The 21,401-nt window shown below is 50.0% G+C and overlaps 1 protein-coding gene across 2 annotated transcripts in view; it reads left to right on the top strand.

Annotated features, from left to right (window-relative positions):
- The window catches only part of LOC111856427 (MICOS complex subunit mic25a-like), a 53,269-nt gene that overhangs the window by 15,224 nt on the left and 16,644 nt on the right, over nt 1-21,401 (top strand). The window contains exons 5-7 of one of the 2 annotated variants that reach the window (XM_072715432.1): nt 4,188-4,208; nt 4,695-4,778; nt 11,400-11,470. In XM_072715432.1, coding sequence (XP_072571533.1) covers nt 4,188-4,208; nt 4,695-4,778; nt 11,400-11,470 — 176 coding nt within the window. The remainder of the gene's footprint in view (nt 1-4,187; nt 4,209-4,694; nt 4,779-11,399; nt 11,471-21,401) is intronic. The other variant, XM_072715433.1, reaches the window with a different exon arrangement.

The raw sequence follows: 21,401 nt of genomic DNA, 5'->3' as shown, positions 1-21,401 counted from the left end.
ATCCATCCATCCATCCAGTCTCCTCCTGCTTCTTCCTGGCCAGGGTCACAGGGGGCCTGGAGCCCAGGCAGGGGTACGCCATCTATATTAATGGATAAACCATTAACCCCACCCTATGCCTCATTTCTCCTTTCTTGGTTTGTCACCAAAGACAAACATACCCCCCCCCCCCCAGCGACAGCCTGGATTGCAGGCTAAATCCCTCATTGGCTTATGATTGACAGCATACTTAATGCTGCCTATTGCTAGGCGTCATCACGTGGTGAGTGACACACCTGAGTGTCCTCATAGCACACGGCCGGTGACACAAATGACATGCATGTTTCTGTATTTACTGTACATGTTCTACAGCCTGATGTACCATCTGCCTTTTTTATATATATAAAAAAATATATTTTACTTCTTCAGCCAGCATTTTTATCCAAAGTGACACAGGGTCAGACAGTTCCTTGAGCAACTGGGGTTAAGGCCCAAAGGTAAAACCACTCTGCTGATCTTTGGATTTGAACCAGCAACCTTCTGATTATGAGCACAGCATCCTAACCAACTGAGGCACAGAACCCCCTCCCCCCGATATGAATCTCATTCAGTTAGAGTAACTGTATCGGTGGAATATGAGCCTACAGTTGGCCACCCAAGTGGTCGGTGGTCCTCCGCACAGGAGGGGGCGCTGTAGTAACCATAGCCCTGCTAAGAGGCCTCGCCCTGCTGGTGATCAGGGAGCCACTGCAGGACCATGCATACCTTATTCACGTAAGCTTACGGAGTTGACAGGGAGGCCGTTTGCTGGGGACTGAACTGGGCCGATTAATGAGTAGATTCATTCATTTCAGGCACAAGCCTTTAATGGATTTCTGTGCAGAGATATCCTCCCTCCCACCACAAACTTTGTCTCAAAGCTGCACATAAGCAGACACCCTCGGTTTTTATGTCTGATTTGCATAATATTTAGTTTACATAATTGATTTCCGGGGAAGAGCTTCTCCCCGTAGCTCGACGCGCAAAGGTTGCATGTTATCCGTTTAGCTCCTCGCTAAGCCGCCGCCTTTCTGCTCTCTCACTTTGATTGGGTTTAATTTTCCAGCATTTTCCCTGGTCTCTGCCCGGCGCTCTAAGTATATAAAGCGCTAAGGATCACCGGACGCAGACTTGCTAAGGCGGGGGGCTTTACTTTGTGGTTTAACCTGCACGATCCCTGGATTTGTGTGGGTGTGTGTTGTACACAAGTCTGGACCCTCGGTGTCTGCCGATCCATTCCTTGGCCTCTCTGTGCCGCCGAGGCATCCGATTAATCAGAGAGGACAAGGCAAACTCGTAATCAAAGGACGACGCATATGGAGGGACAGTGCCTCTCTGCCCTGCAACTATTCACATTGACATTAGGGGGTGCCATTGTGCGGAAGAGGTCATGAGGAGTGAGCGGAACTCGGGTTCGAGCAGAGGCGTGTGACAGGCACACGCACGCCGAATGGTTTCTGACACAGGGATGATGGGATTGGCGTGGAAAATACTGGAACGTTTTCCACGGAACGCAGAACGTCTGGGGGAGGCGGGCCTAGGGCTGGGGTAATGGACGCGCTTAATGAGGTGTACATGGGAGTCTGGGCTGAGCGCGCGGTTCCCCCGGCAGCAGCCCGTTAGCTGCGAGTGCTGGGATCCGTACGCGGTAACGGCCATTTTATCTGGGCCCCCCCCTTTGTGTTTGGAAATGGCTCTAATTTTATGGCACCCGGGCACTGGTTTTGGAATCGCTGCGATGCCCCCCCCCCCCCCCCCCCCCGGCCGCGGGAAGGAGGACGCGGTTAACGGAGCGGAGACTGGCCGCCGAGTGTAAATGGCAGAAGTCTCCAGCTAGGCGGGAACGGGCCAGTTAAACAGATGGCGCTGGGTGTAACGGCGTCATGCCGCCCGCCCCCCAAACGGCGCACTCCGCGGCCGTGCAGCCCCCCCACCTGCTTATTTCACCAAGCGTGCCCGCTTCATCACATGGGAGCTCATTCCCGTTTGTGACACAGAGGCTTCTGGGTAAAGACAGATTTAGAAGGAAGTCTGTGTCTGAAACCTGAGGTCCAAATTGCCACATTAAATCCGCCGTCACCTAAAGCGCCTGTTCCCTGGCTTTGGCGAAGATGCTTTTTCCGATGCCGCGATGAAATCCGTCTTGCACTCTGCTTATCCAGTCGCGATGAGTCTGAAGCAGGGGACACCTTGGATGGGACGCCGGTCTGTCGCAGATCGCACCGTTAGACATTATACAGACACTAGGCCTGGGTAGGGGATTCAAACCCATAGCCCTGGAGCTGTGAGGCCACCACAGCGCCCCCATTAGGAAGTATTTTTGAAAACATTTGCATAACGTATGTAAATATTTGCATTTGTCCGTATAGTATATGGTGCATAAAGTGATATTTTCTGGAGGAAATTGCGCCTTCACATATTTTAGTTGCTGGCTGCCTGGGGGGGAGGGGGGGGCGTGGTCTCCGGTGTCTTGTTAATCTGTTTGCTAGTCACTTTTCTCACACCGTTGCAGTTTTTCCAGCACCGCAGCTGTTATTGGCTACAATTTACCGAACGTGGAATTGACACAGTCTGGCAGGCGAGATTCAAGGGGTGAGCGAATACCTCGCAGCCGCTTTCGGTCTCCTCCGTCCCGTTCGCAGCCGTGCCTTCAACCGAGCCGCAAGCCGGCGAGGAACCGAGGAGCGGGAGCTAATTAGCAGAGACGGTGTCATCGATGCGGGATAGACGAGCCTCTCGGTTTCAGGTGACTGAGCGATTTTGCTGCCTTGGTGCTCGGAGGCCGGAAAGAAAGCGGCATTTACTGCGGCTGACTCGGGGATGTGTGGGTCACGTGATATGACACTGCAGCTGGCGTGAAGTCACGGCTTGTCATGCACAAACGCGATGTGTGAGTACGTGTCAGCAGGTAGACTGGAAGTTGGCCCGGGTTAGATTTAATAATTCAGAATGCTTTATTTTGATATCAGATAAAGACACAAACGCAAAACTTTTTTGTGTCGTTACTTTAAATGGTTTCTGAGATAATGACTATTAGGGTTCCCTCTGACCTTAGGAGTGGGGGCCTCCCATTCACTTACACATGGTTACACGGAATCTCCTGAAAAACGTTAGTGAGACTGGTATGGCTTCTATGTGAAAACTGAGGGTGAAATTGACCAGTCAATTTCACTGCTGTTTTTGAACGGAATAATGGCATCAGTTGGCAAAGAGAGTGAGGAATATCCTTCGAAAAAAGAAAAAAAAAAAATTTTAATGTGACATTTCTGGACGGATGACTTGAATCTGAAGCATTTTGGGCCAGATTTTTTGCTTTGCGCCAGTCGGTGCGCTTACCTGCCGGTACCTAGCGTCAGCGCGGGGCCGCGGCCTCACTGGGCTGGACCAAAGTCCACTTCACCTCTGCCTTGTTATGGATCCTTTAATATCAGGTTCTGCTTTTCCCCAGAACTCGCATCCAGATCCTCACCCCTCTCCCTGCTGTAACCCCCTCCCCTAAGCCCCTGTCTGTGTTGTTCTCCTGCATATTTTATTTTCTGTTCCTCATCACCATTCCTCTCCTCTTCTGAAATAAAGTCCCCGTTCCATCCTGCTACCCCCGGCACGTGGTTCTGCTTGCCATCAGATCAGTCTTTGGGTCGCTCTTATTTCTGTTAGGTCACATCCCTACTTATTAGTGGTTCCAAGGTCTCGCTGATGGGTTAGAATGTTCCGGAACCAGCCGGGTTGGAATGTTCCGGAACCAGCCGTTCCCCGTTCGCCATTGAACTGAACCAGCGTTGAAAACCAAAATAAAATCCCCCCCCCCCCCCAACTCTCCTTGCTTGCCGTCCTCGCCTCGCGTGGAGCTCATTTGCGAATCGTCCGACTGATTTTATCCGACATCTGAGTGGGGCGTAATGAAGACGGCGGGGGCTGCGGTGGGGGCGTTCTGCTTGGTGAACGGGTCCTCGTGAGATTGAATTATGGCTTGCGATTTATAAACAAAAACAGGAACAGGAGTCCGGTGTCTGTTTAATGATGAGGAATGGCGGCCCACTCTTACTTAACCCTGTTATTTTATCATCAGCAAATCACAGGCTGCATCGGGAGCCAGACTCCATGAATCACTTTTTAATGCTGCCTGTCCCCCCCCCCCCCCCCCGCTTTCTCTTCTGCTTCTCCTCCAGCCCGCAGAACTGGACGCTTGGGTGAGCAGGACCCGCTTGCTGTTAATCTTACTTTCTGTTCTTTATTCAAATGTCATGTTTTCATTGTGCATTAACAAAAGGGGGGGGGGGACGCGCATGCACGCAGGCAGCGTCACCATCGACACGCTTTAAAGGTATTCATCTAGAAAATTGCATATCATCTGCGCGCTGATTGAAGTTATTCTTCCTGCATGCAGACAGTGGCTGGAGTAGATGATGATTGCATTGTGTGTAATTTGGGCCCCCCCTTCCAATGCTCACCCCCCCCCCAGCCCTCTCTGCAGCTCCAGTAGATCTTGCGGGGTATGGGGTGTGCTTCTCCTCAGCCGCACATGTGTACGTGAACATGTGTTTAGATAGATATTGTGTTTTACAGGAATTTACAGCATCCATCCATCCACCAGTCACATGACCCATGAGCGGCCGGCGTCCAGGCGTCGGCTTGACCCCCTGCTGACGCTCCACTGTTCCTCCTTCTCCCGGCAGGCTAAAGACCTGGCGCAAAAGGAGGCGGAGCTGAAGGAGCTGACAGCCTTTTACAAGGAGCAGCTGACGGCGCTGGAGAGGAAGGTGCGGAGGCCCCCAGGGCTCGTCTCCCCTCCCCACGCATCACAGGGCCGGCATCACGCAGGCCACCCTCATGCAGTGAGAGAGTAAATTGGCCAGCAGGTGGCGCAGTGGTTAAGGACGTGGGATCGTATTCTTAAGATGATCTTCCACAAGGGGTTCTGCTGTTGTACCCTTAAGTAAGGTCTTTGTGTGGACAAGGGAACGGTTCGACCTAGGAGTTGACGAGGGTACATATCTGAACCCCCCCCCTGCACGAGATGGAATGGATCACTCTCGAATTGTGGAGGGGGTTTGTCCCTCCCCCTTGGTTTCACCTTTTGCCGACCGGCTGAGCCCTTCACGGTCCCCAAAATCGCATTAGCGTCAGTCGGAACTTCCTGTAGCGCTGGGGCGGGGGGGGGGGCATGGTAAAGAGCCAGCTGCCCCCCCCCCCCTTTACACAGTTAGGCTCGTACACCCGGTCATCCTCAGCGAGAGGCAGTACTCTCATATAACTGTGGCCCTGTTTCATGTGGACCCACAGACAGCGTCGCTATAGCCCCTGTTGATGTCACTGTACACCACCTGGTATAGTTACTAATTTGACTTGTTCTAAGGGTACACTGCATAATTACTCCAGTAACCAGCGTGCGTATCATTTGCACTGATTTATAAAAAGTGAGAAGTCACCTGTGGTGTCACCAGTATGATTTCACAACAGCAAGTGAGGTCTGGCAGTGAAAAGATTGCGTGTCTGTCTATGTGTGTGTGTGTGTGTGTGTGTGTGTGTGTGTCTGAATCTGTGTGCAGGTATTTGTGTCTGTTGCTGTCTGTAGGTATGTCAGTGACTCTGCGACTATTTATTTCAGTGTTTCTATCCAGATGGTGTGAGGATCTTGCCCCTCAGTGTCACAGACGCGTAAAACACTTTGTCAGTCTGACTAGATCCTAAACGGCTGCGGGTTCTTATTAATCTGCTGGCTTTGGGTGTGGTAGGGATGCATGAGCGGTCGCCGGGGAGAGTCTCCGCTGGCAGCTGTAGTGGAGGTGATGTAGCGGCATTTCAGACATTAAAAAATGTCTGAAAATCACCAGTTTGCTGCTTATCGCCGGCACTGCTGGAGGCGGCTAATGTGTAAGTGAACGTTTCACATGGCGTGGAAAATGGACCGGTGTGAGGAGAGTAATCAGAAGCAGGACCCCCTCTCCATCCCAGGAAGCCCTGCTTCCATCCAGCTGACTGAAGGTGAACGTGCCACTCTGGTTGGCCTCCTGTTTGAGAGATACATAGACTAATATATATGATTGTGTCCTCCGTGACGTGGATGAGGTGGTCTCACCCTAAACCAAGCTGACCTATAAGCACAGTGGTTCTGTGTAGCTTTATTCTCTGGTATCAGAATGGGCAGTAAGGCAGGTGCCCCGAGAAGGACTTTGGTAGACGCACATCTCAGGGTAATAATGGAGCTCCTCTGCTTTGAGGACGACATCAGCTCCCCGGTACAGTGGATGTAACATTTCCAAGGTACATTTACATGCTGGCTCTGTCTTTTAAGGTTTAATTTAGTTGAGGGAATGGGCGAAAGAGAGAATTAGTGGCACGATGTCCGAAAGCGATCCACGGAAGGTCTCCAAAGGAGCAGGACGCCATTAGAGGGATTTACAGCGGCCAGCGAGCTGTGAAGTCGCTTGTAGGGTCACCGAGGGCAGCACCATCATAGTGAGCAGCACCAGCGTGGTGAGCAGCACGTCTACCGGATCGCTGGCGGGATGGTTCTAGGAGCAAAGCCTCCACTGAGATCAGAGCCATAATGGTCAGTTTCCAGGTCGATGGATCATTCAGTCTCATCACAAACATGAAGTTCTTTGCCTGAGAGCATCTCACAACCTAAAACAATTTTTTTAATTGCCAGTCATAACCACGAAGTCTGTAATCTTAACACGGTTATGCATTAAGATCTACACATTTAATTAAATATCAGTGCTGTGACTTTGCAGAGATCGGATTCTGAAACTTTCCGTTCCAACTTGGCAAAAATATATTCTAGTTTTAAATTATAATACATCAAACATAAATAGACTGTTTAGAAGCACATAACGGGGAAAAAGATGTTTGCGTAGCTAATGCAAGATATACAGCAGCTAATTAGAATCAGGCTTTTAAAGATGTCACGATTTAATTTGATGAAACGCATCTTAAATAGTGCACAGCCCCCGCTGTCATTAACGCCTGTCTTTCTAGACCGGAGAAAGTGCCTTTTCTCCTTAATGAACGATAAATTGATAATTAAAAAAAAAAAAAAACTGTGTAAATGCATAGACAGGAAGTAAATTGACGGCTAAGTAGAGAGAAGTCGCATATGTCTGTTTCCTTGTTACAGTGCCAGGGTAATAACTGTGGCTTGCATTTAATTTATTAGTATCTTGTTTCTTGACTCTTTCTGTACTTGATGACTTTCAGGTATGAAAAATGAATGCGGGCTGGTTTCTGCTGTTTGTCTGTACCGTGGCCCATTAGCTGTGGTGTAAAGCCAGGGTTAAAGGGGCTGCCAGGATTCTGGCACCTGCAGAGGACCTTCAGTTACGCGTTTACCTCGGCGGGGCGGCTGCGGTTCGGCGGGGCGGCTGCGGTTCGGAGGGGCGGCTGTCCGTTTCCGCTTTTCTGAGATGGCCGCTCGAGGGAGGGAGTCGGCCCGTGTTCGCGGACCTTATGCGGACGTCGGTGCGGGAGGAGGCTGCCGTAGCAACTGGCCGTCTTTGGGCACTGCAGGCAGATGCGCTGGGCTGTACCATGTGGCCAGAGGGGAGGGTTTGGGAGCGGGGCCAGCCACAGACCGGAGCTGATGGGCATGCCCCCCCCCCACTTGTGAGCTGGGCAGGCTCCGTCTCCGTGGCTTTGGTGCTGGTAGTCTGGCACATGGCCTGGTGTAGGCCAGCGTAGGGACCCTTGGCAAGCAGCAGAAGTGTACAGGACTTAGCAGGCTGTCTGATTGCACTCCCCCCCGCCCCCCACCACCTTAGTGGGGTGGTTGGCTCAGGGACACAAGAGGGAAGTTGGGTCGCCTTTCATATCTTCCGCTGAGTCGCTCTGAGTCCTCTCCCCCCCCCCCCCCGCCCATCTACAGCCTGAGCTGAAACCTCAGCCCCAGGCCCTGAGAGGGCTGCGATGACATTTCGGTCATCTTCATCATCACGGGACCTTCAAAAGGCTGCGAGACGCGATCCGGCTTCCCGGCATCCGGCTTCAGCTGGTCCGACACCCCCCCCGAGCAGCAAAGGAGGCTCCGTGTGACAGATAGGAGATAAAAACACACTTCTGGTTTTGTGAGCACGAGCGAGTCTTCAGAAGGGTGTCTCCGTGTCGTCCTGCTGAACGGTAACTCTGATAAAACCAAGCAATTAAAAAGCAGCCATAAGAAGACATCCGCAGCCACGTTTTGTTAATTTAAAAAGTTAAAGCTGCGACTCGTTTTGATTAAATGGAAGTTTTTGTCACTGTTCTTTTTAGTATTTTTTTATTTTTTATTTTTTGCTTTGTTTGTTTATCAGTTTTTGCCCAGAATCCATTAATTTTTCTGGCACTGATTCAGACGCCTCGCCAACCTCAGGCCCCCCAGTACCCCATGGCCCGCCGCTTCTAGCCCTCCGGTAGCGAGTCGCGTCTCGGCAAAGTCAGGAGGCAGGCTCAAGTTATGAGCCCTGTACTGGGTCATTAAAAACCATTAACATTTAAAAAGCAATTATTTTAATTATCCCTTAAGAGACCGCTCAGAATAGAGCAGCTCTCTATAAGCCGTGCTTTCACATATTTCCCCATTTTTTTTAATTTTTTTTTTTTAAATAAAAGGGTGAGGGAGGACGATTTAATTTGTCCCCGTAATAGATTAAGGATCACCGTGAATGCAAATGGAAAACGAGTCCCTCGGCCTGCCCCCGGAGCCGCTCCTGGAAGCGGGCCAAACTGCATGAACTGGGAAAACCGCGCAGTGGAAATGGATGCGATTCTGGAGGCTTCCTCGCTCAATCCCATCAGTCGGCCCTCGTCCACTTCAATTACCCTCTTTCGGCAGGAGGGCATAAATTAATAAAAAAATAATTAACGGGACCTCCGCGGTGGGCATGGTGGTCATGGTGGTCATGTCGGCTTGGGACTGGGATTGCGGTCGTGAGCTTGCAGAGGCTCCAAAGAATTGGGAGCGAGGTTTTGGATCTTTTTTTTTTTTTTGAGTCATTTTTGTGAATAGCCCTCGCTTTCAGAGAGGGGGGGGGTCTCCAAGCCCCATCCTTATCTTTGGTGGGTCCTGCCCTGTCCTGCATGCTTTTTGAATTCGGCAACTGGGGCTGCTATGGACCAGGTACAAGGAAAAACGTTACCTGTGCCTGTCTAGTGAACAGAACATCCTGGGTTTGAATCCCTGCGGTGCCTTGAATAAATTGTGAAATCCCCGAGTCTGTGTGAGACTTGCCCATTTTCTGTTGAAGATGGTCGTATAGAGGAAAAAAGCGCTCGGAAGAAAGTCTGTTGCTCCAGGTGACGCTCGAATTCTCAACCTCCGCATGGCTCCACCAGACACTGCTGCCTAAGTATCACGCTCTGACCGATTGTACCAAAGAAGCCCCCGTCTCTAGGTGTGTAACTGCTCCAGTTCCATGTTGCTTTTTATGCAGCATGTGTCCTGACATCAAGCTGAGAAGGTCCAGGGTTTTAGAGGGTGGAGTTGGAGAGTTGACTCACCCAGGCTGTTTTTGAGCTCTCCTCCTCTGCAAGGCCCTACACACAGTAGCCCAGACCACACACACACACACACATGTCATGTCGGCTTGGGACTGGGATTGCGGTCGTGAGCTTGCAGAGGCTCCAAAGAATTGGGAGCGAGGTTTTGGATCTTTTTTTTTTTTTTGAGTCATTTTTGTGAATAGCCCTCGCTTTCAGAGAGGGGGGGGGTCTCCAAGCCCCATCCTTATCTTTGGTGGGTCCTGCCCTGTCCTGCATGCTTTTTGAATTCGGCAACTGGGGCTGCTATGGACCAGGTACAAGGAAAAACGTTACCTGTGCCTGTCTAGTGAACAGAACATCCTGGGTTTGAATCCCTGCGGTGCCTTGAATAAATTGTGAAATCCCCGAGTCTGTGTGAGACTTGCCCATTTTCTGTTGAAGATGGTCGTATAGAGGAAAAAAGCGCTCGGAAGAAAGTCTGTTGCTCCAGGTGACGCTCGAATTCTCAACCTCCGCATGGCTCCACCAGACACTGCTGCCTAAGTATCACGCTCTGACCGATTGTACCAAAGAAGCCCCCGTCTCTAGGTGTGTAACTGCTCCAGTTCCATGTTGCTTTTTATGCAGCATGTGTCCTGACATCAAGCTGAGAAGGTCCAGGGTTTTAGAGGGTGGAGTTGGAGAGTTGACTCACCCAGGCTGTTTTTGAGCTCTCCTCCTCTGCAAGGCCCTACACACAGTAGCCCAGACCACACACACACACACACACACGGTGGAAAAGTCAGGCCCAACTTGCCTTCTGCTTCCGCACAGACCATGGCTGGGTTGTCATGCCCCCCCCCATCTGTAGGGCTCCCGTTCTGTTCCCCCCTGACGTGCGAGGCCGTGTGTTTTTCTGACACGCCGGGCGAGCAGTGGGGGCAGCTGCGGCCTCCCGGCCCAGAGCTCATTTCCTTCAGCGCTCCCCCTCTGAGCTGGCGTGGCGATTAGCGTCCGGAGACGCGTGTGAGAGGCCTCCGCTTACAGCTGTTGTTAAACACCTGCCACCGCTGCCCGTTAATCTCGAGCACGCTCTCCTTTCCCATTAAACGCCAGGCCGGCCGCCGCGCTGGCTAGAATTTTCGCGTGGCTCCATAAATTACTTAATCTGGGCCGTGCCACTGCGATCGGCGTGAGGGTCGCTTTGAGAGCGGACCCAATCATTTCTCCTCAAGTGTAATTTTCCTGAAGAGCTCCAGGGGTTGTTATCTGTCAAGCGTCGCCAATGCCTCCACCTAGCTGTTGTCATTTAAAATTAATTTGTAGCCAGATTGACATTTAGTTCTCGGGTCAAAAATTGATGCACACTTCACAAGGAACCTCCCGGAACTTTTTTTGTGAATTTTCGAAGTGGCCAGTAATTAGACACACATGCAGGGCTGATTAGCTCACAAACGGCTTTTTTTTTTATATCCCTGCTTGTTCTTGCGCGCTTCCTGAGAGGGGGGATCTGCATGCTCTGAAGGGATCTGTGAATTATTGCCGTTAAAGACACCTAGGGGACATCACAAACCAGGTCCTTAATATGACACTGTCTGTCGTGACAAACGGAGGTCCGATTCAAGATCTACTTTATTGTAGAAGCGATACTCACTTATTTGACATGATAAAGCAGAGAATTGGAAAATCTCAATGTGAACAACTTGTCAGAAATAGTTTTACTTCTTGTCCTGTCTGTTTCTTACCTCTGCTAACCTCCGTCTCCTTGTTGTGATGCAGCCCTGAAACAAACGTAAGCGTGCTTCTGGAGTGAAGCTGAAGCTAATGCTGAGGCTTCCATTAGCACGTCAACCGCTGCACTTGTGTACATAAAATCTCTGATTGTGAGCTTCAGTTATCCCACTTTCACCATGTTGTCTGAATGCCTGCCTGTTTTGTTTCTTCAGAACCTAGAGTACTACCAGATGACGTGTGACCAGTACCAGGAGGCCGCCAGCAAGGCCGAGGCCCACATCAGGTGAGTAGCGAAACACTTCTGGATACGTTGGTTACTTCTTGTGCATTATTAGTAAGAATCTGCATTTTTTTTTTTTTATGAATTAAATGTACCAAGTTGCAGTGAGTAATACTTGGGATTCTTGCAGCATTATATTTGCCCGGTCCATAGGCACAGGCTTGTTCACGTTTATTTTGTGCAAACGGTCTGCTGTTATATAAGCACATAGAGGTGCCCGGCTGTTACCCCCAAGAGGATGGTGCTTAACCTGAAATACACGAGTAAAATGCTTAGGTTGGAGAAATAGCATTGTTCTATTCTGGCAGCACAGTGTCTTTAAATTCCGTGATATGTGTGTGTGTGTGTGTGTGTGTGTGTGTGTGTGCGCGCGCGCGCGCGCCCCCCCCCCGCGATGGACTGGCATGCCTCCCTGGGTGTCCCCTGCTTCCTGGGAGGGGCTTTAGGCTCACGGGTACACTGTACTGGATAAGCTTATGGAAGACACATGATTTGTTTAGTCTTTCAGAGTTTTAAGTATAAAATATCTGTTTGAATAAGAATGTAGCAGGAAGTAGGTTAATGCCTATGAGAGCTGAAGCGTCAGCCTCTCACCCCGAAGGACTCGGATCCCTGAAGAAAATGTGTGTGTTTTTTCTTCATGGGGAGACTCCCCTGGCCCCGCAGTGCATGGCGTGGGAGTTCTCCCCGCCGCTGGTGCCACTGGCCGTGCACGGCGCGACCTTCTGACCCCGGCGTCTCACATCAGTGTGTTCCTGTCACCGGTCGCAGGAGGACGCACAGGACGCCCCCCGGAGAGGCCCTGGGCCGGCCGAAAGAGTTATTTTTGTTTTCCTGTATCGTTTTCCTCCCATGGGGATTTATCAGGATGTGCCCGTGTGACAGGCGCTGCCATTCGGGCCCCGTGGTGCCCGGCCTTGCCGGAGCCGTGTAATTAATGCAGATTGTTTTAGGCAGTGGCAGGAGAGGCTCCGCGTATGCTCCCCCCATGGCGTGTAATTTCCCCCACACCCTTGGCCCCCCCTCGCCCGCGCTCTCCCCGAACTTTGTATCCCGGTAAATTAAATTTGACTCAATGGTGCATTCATTTATAGGGTAATAACTTGCACGGATAGCAATCTCCTACACCATTTATATATTTTTTTTTCCCCCTCCTCCGTGAAATGTAGTTATCTCTGACAAGGTAGCAAGTACCCCCAAAAAAAAAAAAGAAATTCCCAGAGCCCCATCCTGTAATGTAATAGTTGTTGAAATGGCGAGCGTTTTAATTAATTGATGGATAAGAATAGATTTATTTTAGCCGATCCCGTCCGCTAGGTGCAGCTAGCAAAATTGTCCATTGTTGACTTTGCAGTTTTCACTTGTAACATGAGAAAGGTAATGGATCTGCACACGGCTTCTTAATGGGCTTTACACGAGCCGTTTTAGCAGCTGAATAATCGATTGTTGTAAGGTGATAGGGGGGGATGGTATCCTTCCGCCTCCGACTCTCACCCCTCCGTTTTTAATATTCTGCCGGATAAGCAGCATAAATAAAATTGAAGTATTGTAATGTACCTCTATAAGTTTTTGAGGCTAGTCTAAAATCTCTTATCAATTTGAATGATCTGGCCTCTTCACCTGGTTCTGTTTGCTGGATTCATTCTCGGCTCCAGGTGTTTGCTAGGTGACCCTTCATCTTGTTTCCAGACTGATGGAGTGTCATGGGCAATAGATGCACCCCTCCAATAGTAGTGCATCTGCCAATATGTAGCTAATAAGAGTGACCTGCTGCACTCACCTTTTTGTGCTCAGCCTGCTTTTTTAGGACTTTGTTCACAGCTTAGGAGAGAAATACTAATAATTATGTTTGTATTTTTGTTTGTTTGGGGGTTCCTTAGAACCATGTGGAGGGGGTGAAAATAAATATGTGTGGGCAGCACGGTCTGGGAATTTTGCTTAGTTTTCATCCTGTAGTTCTGTATGTGAACCAGAGATGATGTCTTTCATCTGCTGGTGGCCTTAACTAACAATGGAGAACAGCAAACAGCAGATACAGGTCTGCTGGGAGCTGGCAGAGAGCAAAAATGTGGATCCCCAAGGACTACCTTGAGAAACATTGGTTTATTGTCAGGTCGCGGGACTGAACTCGCAAGCGTTCGCGCACGCTAACCTGGCGCGACTTCCTTTGCCCGCGCTGCAGAATCGCCCGTCATCCCCAGAGCCGGCCAGCTGACCCTTTTTAACCCCGTAGGCACCAAAGGGTCCCGTCCGCGTCAGCTAGCTGTCTCCCGTAGGCCCGAGGCTCCGCTCTTAGCGACAGGAGGAATCCTGCGAACCCAGCCCTGCCTCGCAGCTTTACTTCCCGTCGCTTCACATTTACTGCTTCAGTGAAAGAGAAATTTTCTACCTGGTTTTGCTTGATTTATTTTTCAGGCATATGGGGTGCCTCCTCCGCACCGTCGCATTTCTGTCGCATTACAGTGCGCTTCGTTCCGCAGTGGCTGCTCCTCAGCGAGTAAGCACTCAGTTTATTGACGCGGTAGAAGCCGAGGCCTCCCGCGGCTCCCCTGCCACCTCCCAGTGGCGCCGTGAGTCGCGCCGCCTCCTTCCCCCGTCAGCTAGGTGACAGCTCCGAGTGTTCCGCACTGTCACCGCGGCGACGGGGAGCCGGAACCCGGGGCCTGGCTTGCCGAGCTCCCCGCTGGCCCTCTTCACCTCTCTTTGCGCTGCAAGTGCGTTGCTCTTCGCTCACTTGTACATTCGTTCCGTGGACAGAAATGGGCTGAAATTGCTTTCGAACCTAAAACCGTTTTCTCTCCGCTAAGGAACTTTCCACCCTTCTGACACAGTGAGCACACAGAGGGGGCTTTCTGCAATATAGCATTTTTTTTTTGTTTCAGTTTTCATTGAATGAAAACAGTGGATGAGATATTGGTCGACACTATGCCGAGATTTGTTATGATAAATTGCCTAGCGCCAGAACATATTTTCACTTTAGTCCCTGCTGAGTTTCCCTGATTCTCTGCCTGTCCACAGCAAGGGGTTGGGCACTAACATTTAGGACTGAGCATTCAGGCAAGACCCCTTGTTATCGTATTCACACAAGGACAGATCTGAGGGAGGCGGATTGCCTCTCTCTCGGGGGAAACGGATATTAGATCAGTGCGCTAATTATGTGTCCATGTCTGATAGTAATCTGGTTCTTTTAATCAGGCCATTCAAAGATCCAAAGATAAGTCTAATGGAAAACTGCACAAAAAAATCCTTATTTGCAATAAAAAATGTAGAACATCGATTAAAAAAAAAAATTAAATTATTGATGGTAGATTTCACAAATGATGGTATGGAATGGGAAACACTAGCTGAGTAGGACAACTTTTGCACATGTGCCTTCTGTGTTGCTTGTAGACAGGAGCTTAATACATTGCCCAGAGTGGCCCTGCCCGCTAGCCCAGAGTGGCCCTGCCCGCTAGCCCAGTGTGGCCCTGCCCGCTAGCCCAGTGTGGCCCTGCCCGCTAGCCCAGTGTGGCCCTGCCCGCTAGCCCAGAGTGACCCTGCCCACCAGTCCAGTGTTAAAATGCTGGATAAGACCAGAATGGGCAGGGGTCCTCGCTGCATTTATGTCAGTGGGAGCAAGGGCTTAAACACTCAGGTAATTCCCCAACAGCCAGACACTCCAGTCCATTTAACGCCATAAGACCAAGGCCATAAACTGCGTTACCAGCTCCTGTCTAAACAGAAAGCGAGATTATTGCCCTGTACTGAGGAATTGAAACGGCAGAGAGCTGGATATGAGCTGCATCTTAATTCCATGTGTACGCGCACGTATCAAGGTGATAAAGGTATTTACAAACGGCCAGTAACATTTCCCGGCATTGACCCTTTTTCATTTCTAACTGCTGCATATAAGTGCTTGTAAGGTCTTGCTTGGGTAATTTATATTAGCAGACTACTGAGTTGAAATAATGTTGTTCCAACACTTTTTTTTTTTTTTTTTGGCCCCAAACACATTGGCAGAAACTTTAATGTGCGATGCCAGACATTCCTACTTGACCGGTGTTTGGCTCGGATTTCATTTCGGGCTCCCTGTGCCACCCCCTTGGGTCAGGGCTGCGGCCTTTCAGACTGGACACCCCCTGCCTCCTTGAAGGGTGACTCAGCATCTCCTCCCGCCACAGTGGACAGAGTGACGTCCCCGTTAAGAGGGAGGGGGTCCGGTGCCTATGTCCAACTGCCATCACGACCAAGAGGAATATTGTGCATATTTTTAACATTTAACGGCCGGGCCGTGACACGACACTGGGTGAGCTGTTACTGAAAATGGATGGAGCATTCATTACAGCCATTGCGACTAATATCAAAAATGGATGATACGTGAGGTTAAGAGCAGGCAAGTATGGCCACTCTTAAGGAATCAATTCCCGTAGAGCAGGGTTTCTCAACCCGGTCCTCGGGGACCACCAGACGGTCCACGTTTTTGCTCTCTCCCAATTGGCAGGGAATTGGGAGAGAGCAAAAACGTGGACCGTCTGGTGGTCCCCGAGGACTGGGTTGAGAAACCTTGCCGTAGAGGGTTCTTGCCTTGTTTGTGTGGGATTCTGCTTTGTATCCCGATTTACTTGAATTGATGTCTTTAAATTGCCCACAGAGTGCGTTTATGAGTGTGTGCCATGCATCAGACTGGCATCCTATCCAGGGTGTCCCATTGCCTGTACCCACTCAATTCTGGGATAGGCTCCAGATTCACCGTGACCCTGTAAAGCGTAATTAGCGTAGAAGCCTAAGCTAATAGCATTTTTTTGAGAGTGATAATGAAAGGAGGTTTAAAATATTTCTATTCCAATATTGTTAACTCTTGTTAATCCCTTCCATCTCTCGTAGTGTTTATATTAGCAAAGGATAGGAATACCCATAGGAACAAAATACATTCTCCGTCTCTTAATTAGAACCTTATACCAGATAATCTAAAATTGCCCAGCATTATCTAAGTATAAAAATGAATTAGGCTCTTAAATGCCTTGGGTAGTTCTCTGAAAATTGTTTGTAAATTAAATTTTTGTTCTTAATCGCTTCCATGCGCTGGTTAAGTGGTGTAGAGCTTAACCCCATTTGAAGGTGCCAGGGAGACCATGAAGACTAGGAGGAGCAGTCAGGCTCACGTTGAGGAGGTCCTTCAACATCAGCGATGGGCAGGACGTCTCTGGTCAAAGGCTGCCATGCCGCAGGGAACCTCTTCAGAGTGTCATGGTCATCGGTGCCACGGCACTCCTGTGTGTGGAGGTCTGAAAAGAGCTCAGATGGGGGCTCAGGGAACAGCTCTTCGACACTTCAGGAGATACAGAAGTGCTGCTTCTGCGCTCCTCAGAAAAATGGTGGTTAAGTCACTCGTACTCAAAGACTGATGAGACTTTCATTTTTATCTCCGCTCTATTCACTTATCCTCCTGAGTGAATTTCACCTGAAAGTGAGGGAAGAGAGACCTTTGCTGAGAGCAAGTGTTTCGGGCCCCCGATTGGGCCGCACGCACTGCCCGCCTATTCAGAATCCAGCCGTGATTGGTTCTCGGCTCAATGAATTACTTCCAAGGATTCTCCAGACCGGGCCTCCTCCGCTCCACAGGAAGTAATCCGAAGTTGACCTTTGCTGTGGCCTTGGGCTTACTGGGGTTTCTGTGTGACCTCGCCATTTCTTACTTGCTGATGTTTTCAGGACTTTTTAAATCCCCCTGACTTGGAAGTCCCGTCGCACAAAATATCTCCTTGTAGTTAATGTTAATCCATTGACCCTTACTAATCCCAGTTAATTTGTTCTTTTGCTTCTCTGAAGCTTAGTCGTCCCAGGCCTGTTCAGCCACAAACACCTTGTTAACGTGAACGTTCCTCATGTGGCATCACAGAGGGCAGACTTCAGAAGGTTCAGAAATTCTCAGGTTATGGGTGAAAAACAGAACTGTGACCCGGTTCTCCCCTTAACCAACATAAACTGTGACCGTGAAGAGCCTCCTGTTAATTTGAGCGTCGTTGTGTATCGGCTGCATGTCAGGCCGTGCGCTGCTACTGCTGCTTACCCTTACAAGTGACTCTAAGCATATTTATGTGCTCGAATTTGTTTTAGTGATGGGGAGATAAAAAATGAAACTTCGAACAGCCACTTTCGGCGGGATTAACGTCGGCCATCTGTCACCGGTTCCGCCTGATGGAAACCAATGAAGGGACCAGCAGGAAATGGATCAAATCAGCCGCTGACTGACAGAATGCCACCCGCTGTGTTTTCCGAAGCCTCATTGGTCCCGTGACTAATCCGCAGCTCCCAGCATGCGTGAGGCGGTGTCGCATGCCGCAGCGAGATGCGCGGAAGAGCGTCTCTCATTACGACGTCGCTGGAGAACCGCGGGGGGAATGAAGTCGGCTGTTATTCCATCCCGTTCCGGGTTTGGCGCTCTGCAGAGTTAGCGGATGTGCTGACAGACCCGTCACCAGCCCCCTCCTCCGCTGCCCCCCAGCCTCCGGGAGGTGAGATTGGCCCCTGCACACGGCTGCTCCAGCTTGGCCCGACAAGGAGGGATGACCTCCCACTGCTGTGGCTGGATCTGTTGCTCCTCACGTTAAACTGCGATGTTAGGAGCCCACATCCAGCGTCCAGGAATGCTGCGCCGGGCGGGCGAGGATCTTGCCGAAAGCACGTGGCAGGTACATCAAAACTGTGTCCCCCGCCACGGGCAAAACAGACGACGCCAGCCATGAAATTCATTCTAGCACTTAGCGTGCTGCGAGGCTTCCTGTCAGGATGGGAGGGCGTGTGTTTAAGTTTAAAGAAATGTCTTTAAACAGTTCTCAAGGAATGATGTAATAGGGTACAGGGTAGGGTAAGGCGGGGGAGTAAAGCCTCTGCTTGCCTGGTATGCTGGGTATAAGCTCAGACCTGCTAGGTAACATGGACATGATGTCTGTTCTGGTCCAATCCACAGTCATTCTGGGTTGTGGACCTGGTGCATTATCCTCCATCCCTCCCTATCTCTCTCTCTCCTGCAGTCTCCTCTCCTTCCTCTCATCTCTCAGGTGGCAAATGCACCTCTGCCCATTCGGCGGTGCCCGTCACAAGTCTGCTCAGTGAATTGTGACAGTGCCCTCCCGGTGTCCGCGGTGTTTCGGAAGGTTTCTGCGGTGTTTCGTAAGGTTTCTGCGTTGTTTCGGAAGGTTTCTGCGGTGTTTCGGAAGCGCTTGTCGACTTCTGAAATATAGATGAGGGCCGACCTTCGGGACCCTCCGGCCTGATTTTTGGGGGGGGGGGGGCAGCCAGGGCACAGTATGAGAGGATCTGACAGTGTGAGTGGCACAAGTGTGCCCCTCCCCCACCTCTGCCTACGTCAACCTTGGTGCCCGCACACAAGTTCGACCCCCGGTGGTGGACCCCCCCCCCCCCCGTACGTCACTGCAAACCGCAGCTGACAACAGGAGCCAATTAGGGAGCCTACCGTTTTGTTTTTTCGCTCCCCAAACAAAAGCATTCATTATACGAGACACCGACTGTCCGGGACATGTGAGGCCCACATCCATCACCGGCAGAGCAGACGGCAGGGCTTGCCTCTCCGCGGTAACGGCGCCCGCCACTCCTCTCAGCGCGGGCGGCAGGTGCCGGCCGGGCCTGCCGTAATAACTCTTGTGGGTAGCATTAGCTGACGCGCTGAACCGTGCAATAAGTTATCCAGAGTTTTCCTGTAGGCTTAACTTTTCTCTCCCCCCCCCCCCATGTAATACATCACAGCTGAGCAGTTTCCCGGTTCCTCTCGTAAGGCCCTTCGTAGTGCATGTCAGCACGTCCAGCGGAGTAGCGGCCCACCGGGCCTGTCCGGACTCCCATCAGCGCAGGGTTCTGTTGAATAATTGGGCTTTGCTGGGCAGCCGGTCAAACCAGTCTCAACCTTCTGGAAGAGTTTTGGTTTGGTGCATTGGCGCTAATGAGAGCCTAAAAAAAAAAGTGTTTCTTTGTTTTGTAGTCTTTAATACAATAACTTGGTTCAACTTTATAATTGTTAAATTTTGCAATGATGCAAATTATGCAGTTTCTGGTTTCCGAACAATTAACACATTGAATAATTTGTTAATCCTAATTCCCTTTCATACTGATTTACACAAGTGAGGGACAGTGAAATTAGATAAAATGTCTTTTTATTCCTAAAATGTATATGTTCTAATATTATGCGTTTGGAGTCTTAAGTAGTAGATGCAGGGTCTGGGTCATGCTGGGAGAGATAGACCAACTGGTGCCCTGGAAAGTGTCAGGGTTATAAAGAGGAAAAAGCTTTTTGTGAATTTAAAGTACAAGTACAAGTAAAAGCTTTTGCAGGGCAGGTCGGTGCCAGGGTGTTTGCTGAAACGATCGGAGTTATATGGTGCCGATGAGCTTGTAACATCTCACCGTTCCGTTGTCTGTTGAATGAGGTGATTGTGCGACTTACGGTGATAGACCGTAAGTCTGGCGCCTTAATTCGAATGCGAGTAGAATTTCGTGGCTGCGTAACCTCAGTTTTTACACCGTTACCTGCCCGGCCGCGGGTCGGCAGCCCACCCAGATCTGTGCTTAGCGTGTAGATGTGATTTAATATTATTTCATTAATTTTCCCGTCGCTTTTCCTGTCTTGTAACTGACGAACCGAGGCTCGCTCCGCTTCCTGGATCCGCCGAACAGATGCGAAGGCGGCGCGTCGGCCAGCTTAAAGAGAACTAAATAAACCCAACCGCCTTTGTCTTCTCCTCAAAATTATGCATTTATTCATTTCCTTATCGTTTCCTTTTATCTCCTATTAAAAGTAACGCGCTGTTATATTTACTTGGCGATGCATACCAGGAACTGGCATTAGAGCGACTTTCATATATATATATATATATATATATATATATATATATATATATATATATATATAAAATATTTCCTTCCACAAAGTTAATTTGTAACGGGGCTCAGCTAATGTTTTTAATAAGACCTCACCTCCAATTTGGCTCAAAGAAGCGCAGTGCAGCGGCGAACCAATTTTCTGCTTCACACCCCGTTATTAAAGCGCCTTTCCTATCGGGCGTCTCATCCTCTCATCTGCCTTAAATGAAAAGCGAGTTTCTCATCCGCCTGTGTGAAGAATGCGCCCGCTTTATTCATTTACTGCCGGGTTAATTAAACGCAATAGGCTTCCACATTTGATCAAAAAATGTGTTGATCTAAGTGCGTCTCCCGTCCCTTTTTTCATACCATTCGCTTTAGCAAGATAACAAAAAGAAACGAAACGATACAAGACTTTATTGAAAGGGCCGGAAGTCTTGAATCGGTTTAATTAAAGCGGCCGCTGCTACACGCAATAAAAAATGAAACTGTTGCATTTAATTACCTCACGTTCAATTAATTTGGATGGGGAACGATATTGGGGGCTAAGGTGTGCGGGCGCCTGGGCAGTCCTGCGATATTCAGGTATTTGCAGTTTGGGCAGTGTTGCACTACGAACATTGTGGACCCTGGAAAAAAAAGGTTTTATTTATTTAGTAGATGCTTTGAGAAATCACGGTTAGCCAGTCCTTGGTGCAATAAGGGGTTAAGAGCCTCAACTAAAGGAACCGGCAGTGAAATCGTTGCTGATAGTGGGATCTGAACCAAAGACCTTCCAGTCAGAGGCACGGCACCCTCACCTGTGAACCACCTACTACCGCATGCACATTTCTGCCTGTTTTGAGCACCCCCTGCGTCCGAGAGCTGCAGAGAAAGGTGTTCACTCCAGGCATGGAACAGAGAGATGCACGTGTGCCTTATCTCAGGGAATTCGCTGTTTGCATGGGGCAGAAAAATTAATACAAAGTGGCTGCCAGGGGTATGAGCTGACAGCGGAGCTTAGAGACCTTCGTTAAATAGCAGCCCAGGCACTTTGAGCTGGCTGCCTTATGAGGCGCCACCGAGTGTGTTTGGTGCC

This window comes from Paramormyrops kingsleyae, chromosome 8 (genome assembly GCF_048594095.1).
Source record: "Paramormyrops kingsleyae isolate MSU_618 chromosome 8, PKINGS_0.4, whole genome shotgun sequence".
NCBI lineage: Eukaryota > Metazoa > Chordata > Actinopteri > Osteoglossiformes > Mormyridae > Paramormyrops > Paramormyrops kingsleyae.
Note: the sequence above shows the minus strand (reverse complement) of the source record. Positions and strands in the feature narration are given on the sequence as shown.